General features: G+C 37.0%; 1 protein-coding gene across 10 annotated transcripts in view; it reads right to left on the bottom strand.

The window, feature by feature from the left end:
- Positions 1-910: 910 nt before the first annotated feature.
- Positions 911-17,089, bottom strand: part of MLF1 (myeloid leukemia factor 1) — a 55,082-nt gene continuing 38,903 nt past the window's right edge. The window contains exons 3-9 of one of the 10 annotated variants that reach the window (XR_007924586.2): positions 14,499-14,543; positions 10,269-10,352; positions 7,031-7,159; positions 4,784-4,943; positions 2,696-2,837; positions 1,881-1,942; positions 911-1,221 (exon numbers count right to left, since the gene is read on the bottom strand). Coding sequence is in view for 7 of the 10 variants with exons in the window: in XM_008266393.4 (XP_008264615.1) it covers positions 1,116-1,221; positions 2,696-2,837; positions 4,784-4,943; positions 7,031-7,159; positions 10,269-10,352; positions 14,499-14,543 (666 nt within the window). In the remaining 3 variants the exon portion in view is untranslated. Of the gene's footprint in view, positions 1,222-1,880; positions 1,943-2,695; positions 2,838-4,783; positions 4,944-7,030; positions 7,160-10,268; positions 10,382-10,691; positions 10,776-14,498; positions 14,544-17,089 lie in introns of all 10 variants that reach the window. The other 9 variants (XR_011388083.1, XR_011388085.1, XM_008266393.4 and 6 more) reach the window with 9 other exon arrangements.

The raw sequence follows: 17,089 nt of genomic DNA on the forward strand, positions 1-17,089 counted from the left end.
TTGCGACCATTTGGAGAGTGAACCAGCAAATGAAAGATCTCTCTTTCTCTCTCTCTCACTCTAACTCCACTTTTCAAATAAATAAATAAATCTTTAAAGAAAAAAAAAAGATGTTAAAGAGGTCAATATAATGTCTGATGAATATTAAGAATTTAATACAGAAGAAAAATAATATGCTGTATAAAGAAATTATAGATATATATTAACAATATTTTTCTTTGAAAAATGAACTATTTGATTATTCTTGTCCTTTATCAAAATAATTTCTCAGGTCCGGTGATGTGGTGTTGCTGGTAAAGCCACTGCCTACAGTGCCAGCATCCCATATGGGCACTGATTCAAGTCCTGGATGCTCCACTGATGATCCAGCTCCCTGATAATGAGCCTTGGAAAGCAGCAGAAGATGGCCCAGGTTTTTGGGCCCCGACATCTACAGACCCAGAAGAAGCTACAGGCTCCTGGCTTCAGAATGCCCAACTCCAACTGTTGCAGCCATTTGGAGAGTGAACCAGTGCATGGAGGATCTCTCTCTCTCTCTCTCTCTCTGCTTCTGCCTCTCTGTAACTTTGCCTTTCAAATAAATAAATAAATTCTTTAAAATAAAATTTCTCACCAAATAGTAGTAGGGTAGTTTTTGCTTTATTATTTTTAGAGCTTTAAGCTAGCTGTTCTATATATTACATCATAAAATTTGAGATAAATTATTCAAAACATCTAGGGTGGGTGAAAACTGATACTGTTTTAACATTTTGCTTTATTATAACTAATTGTAAATTATACAAGTAGCTCTACAATTGATCTTGATAAATATAAAAGAATACATAGCTAATATAAAATTGGGGAAGCAAAACCAACATTTTAGCTTTAAAAATTAGTGTTTTAAAGTAGAGTTTTACAGAATGTTTCACAATTTATTCACTTTGTTCAAAATCAACTTTTATTCCTAGAGTAGGAACAACATAAAGCTAGAATTTCCAAGAACATTCAGATACCAGAAGAAAGTTGCAAAGTATAGAACTGATCTAACAACAGAGATTGGTCTTACATATATTACCCAGCACCATTACTTTCTCAGTTAAAACAATGAAAACTAAATGAATCAAATGCATGGTAATTTATTTTTTGTGGGTTTTCAGAGGTGATCCTTTGATGTTGAGTTTGTCCACAAAAATGTTTGATCTTCTTCCACTTTCAATGGCTGGACTTTGATTAGATTTCTCCCTGAGAAATATATAGGAACAATAATATCATTTTAAAAACGGTTAATGATTTATAAGTCAATACAAACACATGAAAAAGCATGTAATTGATGAAGAGTTTTAAAAACAGAAGGCAGACTACTGCTGAACATTTAAGATAGCAATAGCTATCTGAGACAGTTTTAAGTAGAGTTTAAACCATGCTGTTATATATGGTAGCCATGAGCCATATTTTTATTTATTTTGTTCAAAATTATTTAATTCAGTACTCAGCTGTAACAGCCACATTTGAAGTGTGATTCCATAGCCACCTGTGGCTGATGGTTACTGTATTGGGCAGAATAATACATCGCTGCAGAAAACCATTTCAGAAAATGCTGTTGCACAGATTGGTTAAGAGGAAAAACACCACTGTTAGGGCCATCAATTTGGAAGTCATCCCTAAAGAGTATGCTTTCTCTTACTAAGAGTGGATTTCATATTCAAATTTAGCACTTTCTAGTTTTTAACCAACATATTTTTCCAAGTGAGCCAAATATTAACTAAAACTAATATGGGAACAACTTTTCCAGCCATTCAATAAGAAATACTAGATTTCTAAGTTCCTAACAAGTATTTTAAAAAGAAAAGATGCTAGCACATGAAATTCTAGACGAGGCTTCTGATTTAACGGATACCCACTTGTCCACCGCTGGGTCTGTGAAGCCTCCAGCTCCTGCAGCAATCCTCCACTTCCTTATCGCCTAGAACAGATTTCTGTTTTATGGCCTGGGGGGAAGGCCTCTCTTTCATCTCTTTCTCTCTCTCTCAAATGTAATTTCAATAGGAATTAACTTTTTTGTCAATTTTTCACTAGAGAACCAAATTAAATTATAGCTCTAGACTATGTTCTGTATGTATAAAAATGCCTGCAATCTCTACTATGTGGTTTCAGCACATTTAATTTTCACAGCTAGTTCAAAAGGACGCTAAAGCTTTTGCAAAACTGTTACAAAATATCTAATATACATGAAATGCAGTGTTGTATGGACTGTTACCTATTCATATTATACAAGTGTCTAAAAATTCATTTACCACTAAATGCTGAAGTTTGACTTGATATGGCAGTTAAGTATTCTAAATACAGCCCCTGTCCCTTTTTCCTATCTCTAGACATAAGTAACTTTTCCTGGTGTGAAACGTATGACTACCTATATCCACATTAGAATCTGGTTCACAAGAATAACTGGGTTATAGTCTATCAGTTTTCCTTAGGAGGATTTTGGTCACTATCATTTGAAGCATAATTTTCAAGTGTATTACTCACCATACAAACCTAAAGCTTTTTAGATGAAAATTTAAATTTGTGTGGAATACTCAAATTTAAGTAAAACCTTTACATCTAAGAAAAATGTATTACCATTACAACTTGTGTGCTCATCAAAAATTCCTGATAAGAGATATTTTGTACATTTTAGTCTAATTCTTAGAAAAACTAGTATAGAAATAATATATACCTTCTTTTAAGTTCTAGGGATCCTGGATTCTTCTCATGACCAACACTGCGCATTTTAGCATTTTCAACATTGCGCCATCGTCCCCCGGGTTTGTACTTCAAAATCTCAGTTTGCCACTCATCATCAAAAGCATGAGCATCACCTACAATAAATATTAAAATACAAAGAATGAGTATTAAGGTATCGATTTCAGAAAGCCTTGCTTCCCATACACTTCATGCTAACCTGTGTTTTTCATCAGCCTAAGTTCAACATAGATGCAGAAAGCTGCTTCAAATACAAAAATCTTTGATTGGGGTACTAACTGTTTTCCTGTTTATTCCACTCCTATTTCTATTAATGGTCTGCCTTTTTTCCATTCACTTGCCTGGATATCACATTATTCTACCCAATGGACCAGGTGACCTAGTTTACGCTGACAGATAATCTTTCCTCAGGTCACCTCATAGAGACAAAGCTGTGCTTGTATACTTGGACACTCCTATGGCTAGTACTCATACTCACCTCACCATCTCCCTTTATAACTTGACCTCACAAGCTTTCCTAATAACGGTTACTCAACTGTCAATTTACATTGTCACAAAGTAGGCAATCTAACTTCCAAATCAGCAATAATAGATAACGGTGCTTGTTTTTTAGATTGCCTTTATAATAATATAGTTCTTCATTAAAATTTTTTCCATGTTAATTACTGTGAAGTACTCAAGTATATATTTAAATATGATAAAATTACAAAGATTATATAATTAATGTCATGATATTGTGACTTCTACCTTATCGCTAAAGAATAATTTTATCAAAGTTCAATCTTAATAGAATTTTTCTAAAATAATAAATCCTTTACTATGATAAAACATTATTGAAAATGCTTTCTGAAAACAGGAAATTGATAACAATATTTTAATAGAATTCCACTAATAATTAAATTTATTTTAAACACAAAAACTTAATTATTAATATTTATTAACATAAAATTAATACAAATTGATTTAATTTGTTGCTTAAATCTGTTAATATATTTCAGTATAATCTAAGAGATTAGAATATCAGAAAGACTTAAATGTATTGAAAAATTAATATGAAATCTATATACTCTAAATAACATACAAGAAATTAAAATCTTATATATATAGAAACCTAAGTGCCCCCAAATACAGAATAGCTTAAATAAATTATGGCATAAACATGGTAAAACTTTTATTTTTATTTTTAAAAATTAATCTTAATTTTTTGAAAGATGGGAGGGGGATCGATCTTCCATCCTCTGGTTCACTCCCCAAATGCCCATAACATCTAGGGCTGGGCCAGGCAGAAGCTAGGAGCTGAGAACTCAATTTGGGTCTCCCACATGGGGAGCAGGTAATCAAGTACTTGGTAGTACCTACTACCTACCTCCCAGGGTATGTATTAACAGAAAGGTATAATCCAAAGTGGAGCCAGGACTGGAGCCCATGCACTCTGATATAGAATTAAGGGCATCACAAATGACATTTTAACTACTGTTTCAAATGCCTGCCCCTCATGATAAAACTTTCACATAGCCATCTAGAATGTTTTTGAAAAATAACATCATAATAGGCAGCTGTTTATAATTAAAAAGGTAAGTTAAAATAAGCACAATGCAAACCACATAGATAGTAACATGTTAATTTGATAAAGGTATGTGTGTTTATCTATACATGAACCCATTAGAAACAAAACACTAACACATTACTGCTGTCACTTTGGGTTGGGATTATGGATGATTTTTATTTTCTTCTTTATACTTTTCAAAAGTACTTCCTTGAAAATCAGAAAAAATATTTACAAACTCATTTTGTCTATTCACAGTATTACTAAATAATAATTCAAGATTGTTTCCCAATTATAAAACAAGAAAAATAAATATCTTACACTATAAAAAGTCACTGTGAAAAACAGATTTGCAATGAATTGATGAAATCTCAATTTTATTACTCTAAAAGGTATTCCCAACACATTTTTATTTATTTATAAACTACATCTTATGAAATGTTTCTGCAAAAATATGAATCAACTTTACAAGTAGTTGCTTTTTTACCTTTACAAGAAAGAACACTATTAACTTACTTTCGTTCATATTTATGAATTCTTGGTTGACCTCTTCATCTCCAGTCTTGTTGTTCTTTGACTTTTTAATGACATGAGCTCGGTCATGGATATGGTGTCCAACAGCCATTTTTTCTAGTCCACTGTCAGAATCTCTCATTGCTCTTCTGGTTTCCTTTATCTGTAAAAAGAAAATAAAAATGATTTAGTTATTATTTAAATATATATGGAAGAAATATAATTCTAAATTCCACAGGACCTGTTCACCTCTTAAAGAAGACCATAAATCTACTGCTATAAAGATAATGGGCATAGTTCCACTATCAACTTGCAGTAAAATTGTGATAATAGGTCTGCTGTTTCCTGAACTGTTAAAAATGAGAATGTCCAGGGCAGATAGAACCAATACAATTTTAACTTTTCTCTAAATTGTAATCAAATAATTAAGACAAAGAACTTACTATGTAAACTCACTGCGTTTAACACTGTCTTTGAAAATGTAATAGGTGCAAGTTTGCGCTAGCATCCCTATGAGTAAGAGCAGCTAATTCCAACAGTCATGTTGACAGGATTGAGTCTCATCATCAACTTCTATCAACTCTATGAAAGTGTTATTAAAGTATGTATAACAGCCAAATATTATTAACACTATTTGCTATAGGATAGCTATAGTTATGTTGTTTATATTTAAGACTTTGTTACTTTTAGCAACTTAAAATATCCATGCTGAATTAGCTGATCTGCAGTAAAAGCATCATTAAAAAGTCCATGTTTATATATAAGAACTAAAAAATGAACTACTTCACACTCAATCTGATAAACCTAAAATTTTATTATAAGTACTAACAACAAAGTAGAGAAATGGGAACTCTCATACAACAGGATCTGTGGAAGCCAACAGTTTTAATCACTGTGGGATAATAATTGGGCAATTTCTAGGTAAAGATGAAGGTACACATACCCTTTAACCAGTGGTATCATTCCTAGACTCTTTTCTAGACTAATCTGCATAAGGATGAATTGGTGAGAAATCAGACTCAAATATCTATCAATAGAAAAATGGGCAAAAAAATTTGTGAAATATTCATATTTTGGATACCAGTACAGAAGTTAAAACAAAGAAACCAGGGTTTCAAGTATCAACTTGAATAATCTCTGAAGCATGTTATGGAGCAAAGGCAAGTTTCAGAAGACACATGCCATATGATACCTTTTTATAATATCTAAACACCTGTGGTTGGCATTGTGGTGAAGTGAGTAAAGCTGCTGCCAGTGATGCCAGCATCACATATGAGTGCTAGTTCAAGTACTGGCTTGAGTCCAGGCGGCTCCACTTCCAACCTAGCTCCCTGCTAATGGACTTGGGAAAGCAGTGGAAGATGGCCCAAGTATGTGGGGCCCTGCCACCCATGTGGGAGACCCAGAAGAAGCTTCTGGCTCCTGGCTTTAGACTGGCCTGGCTCTGGCCACTGCAGCCATTTGAGGAGTGAATCAATAGTGGAAAATTGATTCTCTCTCTCTCTCTCTCTCTCTCTCTCTCTCTCTGTCTCCCCCCCATCCCTCCCTCCCTCACTCCCTGTGTCTCCTGTTTTCTGTAAATAAGTCTCTGCCTTTCAAATAAATAAATACATCCTAAAAAAATACAAAATAACCAACTGTATTTTTATGATGTATATATAAAGAAATAAAATTGTAAAGCAGACATGACGTGAGGATGATGAACTACAGACACAGAAAATAGGGAGTGAGAAAGGGAAAAGGACTTGGAGGAGTGCACTAGAAACTTTAACAGTATCTGGAATATTTTTGATTAAAAGGAAACAACAGGAGATAACTTGAGGCAAACAGAGGATATTATTATAATTTGATTAAATGGGGTAGTAGGAATGTGGGTATTCATTATATCTCATTATTTTCTCTATTCTTTTTATACACTTGAGGTATGTATTTCATGAATTTAAAAAAACCTTCAAGTATAAACTAAAGACATTTCAAAAAACAAAGGATTCTTTTAGTGTCTATTTACCCTGTAAACGTAGAAAGGCAATTAACATCAAGAGGTGTCTACATGAAAAACGGCACCCTCATGGTGGAGGGGACAAAAATTAAGTTTTAATGGCTTTCACAGTGATGACTGCCTTACAGTTGCCTCTTCCTCTCTCCCCCCTCAGCTTGAACCAGATCAAATTTTAATAATTAAAATTTCACATAGACAATTTATCATCACACAACTTTATGAACCTTAAAGAATACTTAGAAAATACTTACTCCTCCTGGAGCCCTGCGGGTTTGGGTTGAGGCCTGGAAAACTTTTGGTGGTTCATCCCCTACTTTGGAATAAGTCATCACCGAAGAAGAACAGAATGAATGTCCATGTGGATCCAATGAAAGATTACCCTAGAGGTAAACAGAAATTGTAAATTTGGAATCTAGTCAAATATAAAGGGTTATACCAGATGGTTCAAATAAGTAACAAAGCTAGCTATAAATTCTACTATGGATACCACACTACCAATATGGTGTATCCAAATGGCACATAGCTCTAATCTTCTTCCATTTAGGTACCAATTCCCATTCTCTTTGTAAGGAATAATAAGTGCTTCGCTCAGAGATCTGTAAGTCTTTGTGGCTTAGATTTAAATAAACATACTATGCCCTGAAACCTGTGATACTTCTACAATCAGTGGTTGACCCCTGAGTGTAAGTCATCTGGCTACATGCCAACAAGTTTCGTATCTCCAGTGAATATTGGATTGCTCTATTATTAAAATTACTAATATTGAATTGGAATCCCTTGGTATGTTTCTAACTCTATCGTTTGGGGCAAGTCAGCTTGAGCATGTCCCAAATTGCATATCTCTTCCCTCTCTCATTCCCACTCTTATATTTAACAGCGATCACTTTTCAGTTAAGTTGCAACACATAAGAATAACTGTGTATTGATTACAGTATTCAACCAAAAGTATTAAGTAGAACAAACAAAAAAAAATACTAAGAGGGATAACGTATTAAGTTGTTCATCAACAGTCAGGACAAGGGCTGATCAAGTCACCGTTTCTCATAGTGTTCATTTCACTTTAACAGGTTTCCTTTTTGGTGCTCAGTTAGTTGTCACCGATCAGGGAGGACATATAATATTTGTCCCTTTGGGATGGTAGAGTTAGAAACATACCAGGGGATTCCAATTCAATCCCATCAAGGTGGCATGTACCAATGCCATCTCACTAGTCCAAGTGATCAATTTCTGTTCACAATTCATCATAATAATAGGACTAAGAGCCAAAGGGATCACATAAACAAGACTAGTGTCTGAAAACACTAACTGATAGAATAAAAAAGGGAGAGAACGATCCAACATGGGAAGTGGGATGCACAGCAGACTCATAGAATGGCAGATGTCCTAAACAGCACTCTGGCCTCAGAATCAGCCCTTAAGGCATGCGGATCTGGCTGAAAAGCCCATGAGAGTATTTCAGGCATGGAAAGCCAAGACACTCTGGCAAAAAAAAAAAAAATGACCTAAATGAAAGATCTCCGCGAGTGAGATCCCAGTGGAAAGAACAGGTCATCAAAGAAGGAGGTACCTTTCTCTGAAGGGAGGAAAGAACTTCCACTCTGACTACGACCTTGTCTAAATATGATCAGAGTCGGTGAACTCAAAAGGCTTCCATAGCCTTGGCAGCTCATGACAAGAGCCTAGGGTGATTACTGATGCCATAAACAAGAGTGTCAATTTGTTAAGTCAACACCAGGAGTTACTGTGCACTTACTCCTCATGTAGGATCTCTGTCCTTAATGTGCTGTACATTGTGATTTAATGCTATAACGAATACTCAAACAGTATTGTTCACTTTGTGTTTTTATGTGGGTGCAAACTGTTGAAATCTTTACTTAATATATGCTAAACTGATCTTCTGTATATAAAGAGAATTGAAAATGAATCTTGATGTGAATGGAATGGGAGAGGGAGCGGGAAAGGGGAAGGTTGCGGGTGGGAGGGAAGTTATGGGGGGGGAAGCCATTGTAATCCATAAGCTGTACTTTGGAAATTTATATTCATTAAATAAAAGTTAAAAAATAAAATAATAAAATAATTATTAATAATAAAGTCCTAGATTTGGGCATTCTTAGATGACACAGAAAATATAAACTGGATGATTAGAATTATATTGGTCTTCTTCAGGTCAAATCAAGTTATTGTTTTTGATGTAACTATTGTAAGTAGAAAAGTAAAAATATTAGTATTAGTTTACAGCAGTTTGACTATATAGCTCTAATCTGGTATCTAAACATCAGTACTGAGATTTTTATTTTCAGTTTTTCCTTTTTTCCTTTTTTTCTTTTTCTTTTTATTTGACAGGTAGAATTATAGACAGTGAGAGAGCGACAGAGAGAGAGGTCTTCCTTCTGTTGGTTCACTCCCCTAATGGCCGCTACGGCCAGCGCTGCACCAATTGGAAGCCAGGAGCCGGGTGCTTCCTCCTGGTCTCCCATGTGGGTGCAGGGCCCAAGCACTTGGGCCATCCTCCACTGCCCTCCCGGGCCACAGCAGAGAGCTGAACTGGAAGAGGAGCAATTGGGACAGAATCCGGCGCCCCAACCGGGACTAGAATCAGGTGTGTCGGTGCTGCAGGCGGAGGATTAGCCTATTGAGCCGTGGTGCCAGCCCTCAGTTTTTCTTAATACTAAAACTTAATTTATTAGATGCTATAAATCCTTTTATGGTTATAAACATGGAAATATGCAGATTTATTTATATAAAGTCTTAATTTGCAAGAATGACTTCCAGCAGAAAAAAGGTTTTTGATGTTGAATTTTTTTAAAATTTTATTTTGAAAATTAACTACTGTCATTTTTTTAAACTTTAGGTTGTGAAATCAATTTAGTGGAATATGACCAGGATATTTTTTAAAAGACTTATCAATTTATTTATTTGAAAGGCAGAATGACAGAGAGAGAAGGAGAAACAAAGACACACACACACACAGAAAGAAAGAGAGAGAGAGAATCTTCCAGCTGCTGGTTCACTCCTCAAATTCCTGTAACAGCTGGGTTTGGGCCGGGCTGAAGTCAGAAGCCAGGAACTCCACCTGGGTCTCCCATGTGGGTGGAAGGGATTCAAGTACTTGGGCCATCAGCTGTTGCCTTGCTAGGCACATTAGCAGGAAGCTGGATCAGAAGCAGACTAGCCAGGACTCCAACTTGCACTCTGATATGGGATGTTGGCATCCCAAATGTAGCAGCTTAACCTGCCCAATGACCAGGATTTTTATAACATGAAATAAAATTTAAAAATTAACATATACTATAAATAGTATAATAATTTTCTCATGAAACTTTTGTTTCAGGTATATGTGTTAAGTATACAAGTATTGTGCATGAGTCAATTTGTATGATGTATTTTTTTAGCATTATCAACTGTGGTTAAAAATGTTTGAAAGCCACTATAACACTGGGTACCAGTAACTGAAATCAAAGTTCTCACCACTTTATTTTTAGTACTTACAAAGTTTCTTTGTAATTCCTGCATACTGTTTCTCATATTTAACATCATTCGGTCCATTGCCTGAAAAGGGTTGACATCTGTATGCTACAGGATATTAGGAAGTATATTATTAACTACAAGTACAACACAAAAGAAGCAAATCAGTTTTTCCAAAACAGCTGAAAATTTTGCCCCAATTCATTCACTGGCATTTCATGCAAAAAATCAACCAGGCAAAAATAAATTAAGGACTATATAATGAGAGCAATCTGATACAGAAAAAATTTGAAGCAAATGCAAAATCTCACAACAGTAAACATAAAAATTATTAGGGTTGTAACACTATAAATACATACTTATAGCTCTATTTAAATATATACATATACATGCATGTACATATAAATATACATTTGTATATCATTTGTCAGTTTTCTTAAAACATACTTTGGCTGATATTAAATGATGAGTGGTATTCTTGGCTGGACCAACTCTAGAATAGGATAGTCTTCAAATATTTCCTTCTTCCCTCTCAATTCCCCATCATGCAAACAAATAAAATTTGAGTGTAAGATGCTAGTATTACCTCCACCAATATCACATGGCTAATGGTAGCTGTCTTTCTATGGAGAGGTGGGGAACATCTGGCCTAGGAAACCATTTGCTCCGGCCCTGCCAAGGCAACCACAAGGCAGGACTGGAAATCCAATAATTTTAGCAGGCTAATTCTTAAGTTGAAAATTTTGTATGGCCTGTGAATGATGTTTTAAATACCCAAATGGTCCTTGAGAGAAAACAGGTTCCTCACCTTTGTTCTAGTGACTGGTTCTCCTGTCATCATTTCAGGGTCCAGGTTATGACAGAGGCAACTCATTCTACTGACAGGCCCTCAATCTGCTGCCTACTGAAGGAGCAGAAGGCCATACCTTTGAAACATGAGGTCTGCTCCTTCACAAGGACACCTAAGAATTCCTCTAGAACAGTGTTTTCTCTATCAAGATCGACTCTGGCCCCATGAGACGTTGGGTAATAATTATACTCATTTTCAGTTGTCCCAGTTGTGGAGCACTAGGACCACTGAGCAGGGAGTCCAGGGAGGCTGCTAAACATGGTTAATTGCATCAGACAGCCTCCCAGAGCAAAGAATTATCTGACTCTAAATGTTAGTAGTGCTGAGGCTAAGAAACCATTTTAGAAAAATCTACCAGTTATTGATTTTAGGTTTTATCACTGGAACATTCACCAGAAAGCCAAAGTGGAGCACACATTCTAGTGTGTTGCCTAATGCAGGGTTTACTACTATGACACAGGAATTGCTTTTTCAAGGAGCTCCTCAAGCAGGAGGAATCTTTTGAATCCTATAAAGTGCTGTGAGGTTTAACGCTAGTGCTTCATTCCTACTGGAGATTCTTGCCAAGTGCCGAGCTGGGCCTTAAATAAAGAATTATCAAAGGTCTGTTTGTATCTCTGTCTTCCATTGGGTTTTTACTGCTAATAGTACGGGGAAATAGATCAGAACACTTTAGGATCTGAACTTAACATGGTGGGAAACAAGAGGCACATTTAAGGAGGTACTAATACACATTTGGAAACACAAAGGGCTGAAATAAAGTTAATCTGCATTAATTCAACACAATTGAGGAAATATTCTGAATACTTTGTTTCAGTACCAGGTTGAGAATCACAGACTGCATAAGATATATAATTCACAAGAGATGAAACAGCCCAAAGGAGAAAAGGAGGAAGAGATGAGTTTGAGTGTCTTTTGTTTTTTCCATTCACTCTCAAAATAGTTAACAAAAGATGTTGTGTTATACTCACTCTAGGGTGGCCCAATAGCCTTGGGTGACAAAAACATGGGGTACAAACTGGAATTAAGATTTCAGTGGGTCCTTAAGGCCACTGGGACTTCAGAACACATGCTCCTCTCTCCTTGAATGTTTTCTCTTGACTTTTAGCAGTTATTTCCTTTTTATCACTGATCACTTCCTTAGAAAGCATCCCTAGCCACCTATCTGATCTTACTTCCTACCTGCCTCTAGATTATCATCCTGTTTCATCACATTCTGTGTACTATGGCTATCTGATATTATTTTCATGTTTATTGTCTGTCCACTTTGTAAAATTCATCTGTGAGGACAGGGCTATCTTCTTGGGTTGTTGTGTTTTGTTTGTTTGTTTGTTTACTGCTATACCTTTAATACTTAAAAAATAATTCCAGCACACAGAAGAGCTCAGGAAATATTTGCTAAAAGAATGAACAAATTATTTCTTACTCTGATCAAGTCTATATATTCAACTGTTTACCAGATAATTCTACCTGGACAATCCACAGACACTCACAATATACAACATCCAAAACTGAAATGATCCTTCTGAACAACTCAGCTCTCAAATCTGCAGGGAATCAATGCTCTGTTCCTTAGTTTAGCAGCATTCCCTTCTATCTGTTTCCTCATGCTAGGAAAGCAGGCAATGTACTTATCATCCCCCTAATGACTGCTCCTTCAACCTGACCTGCCTCCAAGTTCTGTCCACTTACCTCTTTAACTCTCAAATGAGCTAATTTTCCTTATCACCATGGCCTTATCAAGCAAAAGTCATTACTAATAATTTATGCAGAACGTTTCAACAGCCTCCTGGCCTCCCTACCTCCACTGAGCCCCCATAATCTTTCTCTCCCCTGCAGCCACAATGATCTTTTTAATATGAGAATCTGAACCCTTTGATTAAATTCCAAAGAGCCTTTCCTGCTCTTAAGACAATGTCCACACTCCTTGGGAAGGCCGGAGGAAATCTGGTTACCTCTTCATCCTTATTTATATTGTTCAACTCAAACTCTAGGGCCAAGTGATCCTAAACATCTTTTAGCACGTAGCCTGCAGGGCTTTCTACAAGCTGTTTCCTCCGTGTTGTTCACACTTAGTTTCACCTGTTTTTCTTGGCTGAGTCCTACTAATCCTTAAGGTTCAGGAAGTCTTCTCTGATTGACCCCCATCCAACCCCACCTCCAAGGTCTAGATTAAATGCTTTTTTCCTAACTGTGCTTTGACAGCATACTGAACTTCCTGACCATTTTATTGATAAATGTTTGATATAACTGTTTTCATGATTTGTTCCACTAAAAATTGGTCAGGAAGAATAAATGTTACTCAAGAGGATCTTCAGAAAGTTCATGGAAAATGTGCATTATCTTTTAATTCCTTCCTTCCATAAAAATTTTTGTTTTGACAGGCAGAGTGGACAGAGACAAAGAGAGACAGAGAGAAAGGTCTTCCTTTGCCGTTGGTTCACCCTCCAATGGCTGCCGTGGCTGGCGCGCTGCAGCCGGCGCACCGCACTGATCCGAAGGCAGGAGCCAGGTACTTATCCTGGTCTCCCATGGGGTGCAGGGCCCAAGCACTTGGGCCATCCTCCACTGCACTCCCTGGCCACAGCAGAGAGCTGGCCTGGAAGAGGGGCAACCGGGACAGAATCTGGTGCCCCAACTGGGACTAGAACCCGGTGTGCCGGCGCCACAAGGTGGAGGATTAGCCTGTTGAGCCGTGGCGCCGGCCTCCTTCCATAAATTTTTGAAGTATCTTAATATGTCAAACTTAGAGGGACAAATGGTTCAAATCTATCACACAAAGAAAATTCATGACAGTGCAGATAACAAATGTTGTGCTATAGTATAACAAAGTTATAGTGTAGATAACAAATAGTTCATGTTATTCTCTGCTACCCAGGATGCTGTTGGTGTTTTGAAAACTGGTATCACAGACACAAAATCAAAGTCCAAAAAACCAGGAGTGGGAGAAATGCAGATTGCAGTAGCCATACTTGTATATGGTCATGGAAATGAAGCACAGGCACACTGGCAAAAAACAGAGAAGGGCAGTCAATCTGACCACCAGCTGTTGAGCCTGTCCATCTACAGTTTGGAGCTCTTTCTGCTTTTGGAAAGTCATCATAAGCATGAGGAAGTCCCAAATATTCAAATACAACTATGGGGATCCCTTTTGTAAATCAAGCAAATATTAATTTATTAAAATATATTTTCTATTTTTGAAGACAGATTTATTTATGTTGATGTGATTTACTTCAGAAAACACATTTTAAAACTCTAAGATAAATTTAATACATGAAAAATGTGTTCAGTACAAATACCAAAAAGCCATTATGAAAGTTAGTGAGCTGCATGCCAATTCAGTCTGCTTGAGTTAATGACAAATAAATATTTTTCAGAAAATGGTTTTGTCTCATGATACGAACCATACCACAAAACCTGCTGAATGGCAGAAGAGAACAACTCATTGCCTAGAAAAATAATATCCAATTAATTTTGTAATATATTTATTATATAATAATCCTGAAAAAGAAACACTCCACAGAAAAAGAACAAAGGAATGTACTGCATAACCACACAGCTCAGGGCAACCAAAATTCAAGAATCTTTTAGTCAAAACTGACTCAATATATATTTTTAAAATTATCTGCTTATTATTCAACGTAGAGCCTGACAGGAGCCTGGCAGGCAAATAGGGAGGCCTTATATCACTTGAAAATATGACTACTCTAATATTTATTAAAAGCAGTTGAAAGGAAAAGTATTTGCCATGGATTAAGATAAACATTTATCAAAGGAAATGCAAATTCATCCCCAAATCAATTAAAACATAAGGCACAATGAATAAATCATCTTTCCTTTGCTCAACTATCCATATTTTTAAAAGATTGGTTACTCTTGCCTGTAAACAATTAAACATTTTTAATCTACATTAATAAAATTCCCAAAGATTAGTAGAGATACCAGACAAAATTTTAATAGCTCCTAACGACCAGTTCATGGAATAAGAAATTAATACAGGCTTCAGAAAGGGTCATATACAGAGATTTCAACACATTTAGAGTCTTCCTAAGGAAAAATAATGCTAAGTATAATAGATGAAATAATCAAAATTAATGTGTAATATATTATATTCCTCAACAAGTACAGATGAATAAATATTTAGATGTATACAAATTTAACTTTCACTACTTAGAAGTTTGAAACATTGAAAATACAATTTGAATTTCTGAGTCAAAGGTATATATATATATATATACACACACACAAGGGTACTTCAAAAAGTTCATAGAGAAGTGGTATGGGGAGCAACTGAGACTAGACTGAATTACTGGAACTAGGACTAATTCTATGCATCTGATCTCCCACAATATGGCGCTGAGAGAGCAAACAGCTTCTACACAGCTGCCTTGCCAATTTGACTGATAAGCTGCAGGAGCTGATCCTGCTCCTGATTGGAGGAGGACAGCGTGCTCAGCGTGTGGGCAGCAGAGCACGGATTGGTGGAAGAGGACTATAAAGGAGGAGAGAGCCAGCATGCACTAGGAACATCTGAGCAGCCCCTGAGAGAGCCGGCCGGCGGTGTGCCACTCCTCCGCAGGGGCGGGGCGGGGGGGGGGGTGCTGGCAGCTAACCCGGGACAGCGTTGTTCCTCCGCGAGTGGAGGAACGGCAGCAAACCTGGGAAAGGGCCGGGCAAAAAGAACAGCGCAGGGTCCGGTGTCGTTCCTCCGCGAATGGGGGAGTGACAAAGTGGGTTTTCAGTTTAGTAGTTAAGATGCTAATTTGGGGGGCTGGCACTAGGCATAGCGGGTAAAGCCACTACCTTTGTCACCACCATCCCATATGGGTGCCAGTTTGAGTCTCAGCTGCTCCACTTCCAATCTGGTTCCCTGTTAATGTACCTGGGAAAGTAATGGAGGATGGCCCAAGTGCTTGAGCCCCTATATCTGGAAGAAGCTCCTGGCTTCTGGCTTTGGATTGGCCCAGCTCTGGCTATTCGGATAACCATCTGGAGAGTGAACCAGAAGATGGAAGACTTCTCTCTCTCTCTCTCACTTTCTAGAACACTGCCTTTCAAATAACTAAACAATCTTAAAAAAAAAAAAAAAAGATGCTAGTTTGAATGCCTATGTCTCACATTAGAATACGTGGGTTCAATTCTTAGCTACACCTCATAACTACAGCTTCCTGACAATGCAGATTCTGAGAGGCAGTAGTAATGACCCAAGTAACTGGGTTTCTGTCACTCACATGGGAGACCTGGATTGAATTCCCAGCTCCTAGCTTCAGCCTCCACCCTGTCCCTTGAGTGTACCTGGGGAGTGAACCAGCAGATAATGGTTCTCTCTCTCCCTCCCCCATCCCTCTCTTTCTGTGTGTGTGTTTGTCTCCTTATTGCCTTGCCTCTTGTTTAAATGATAATTATAATAAGACAAAGACTAAGAAGAAGAATACATTTGTAGACAATTACTAAAGGTAGGAAGCAGTGGAGGACATTCCCTGTTACTGGTGTCCTGATGTGTACAGAAGAAATATTGCATTCGGGTAACACTTGTCTGGAGGATGGATCTTTCTTGCTGAATAGTGTGTAGGAAGTGGGATGTTATGCTTGAAAGTGGAAGATGGAGAATATCTATGATCATCTGTGTAAGAATTGTCATCATGTAATAGCCAGGCATGAGGATATCTTCAGTACCATGGATGAATTTCAGGAGCGTACCATGCAGTACCTGTTACGTGGCAAAGGTGAAGAAACTATCAATATTCTCTCTGACAATGCCAAACAAATGACTTTGTTATTCCAAGGATCCTTCTGCAGTTCTGTAACTATGTGGGATTGGTATATAATACTGCAAACATACTGGTTTGTCTTAGTTAGTTTATAATGAAAATAATTTGTGGGGTTTTTTAATGCTTAGACTCACCTGTTTTTGCAAGACAAAGTAATTTAAGGGATTCCTATTTTCTACAGCTGAGCACTTCTGCTGAAATGCCCGTTTGTCGCTCCCCCTCTT

The sequence above is a fragment of the Oryctolagus cuniculus genome, chromosome 4 (assembly GCF_964237555.1).
Source record: "Oryctolagus cuniculus chromosome 4, mOryCun1.1, whole genome shotgun sequence".
In the NCBI taxonomy this organism is placed as follows: Eukaryota; Metazoa; Chordata; class Mammalia; order Lagomorpha; family Leporidae; genus Oryctolagus; species Oryctolagus cuniculus.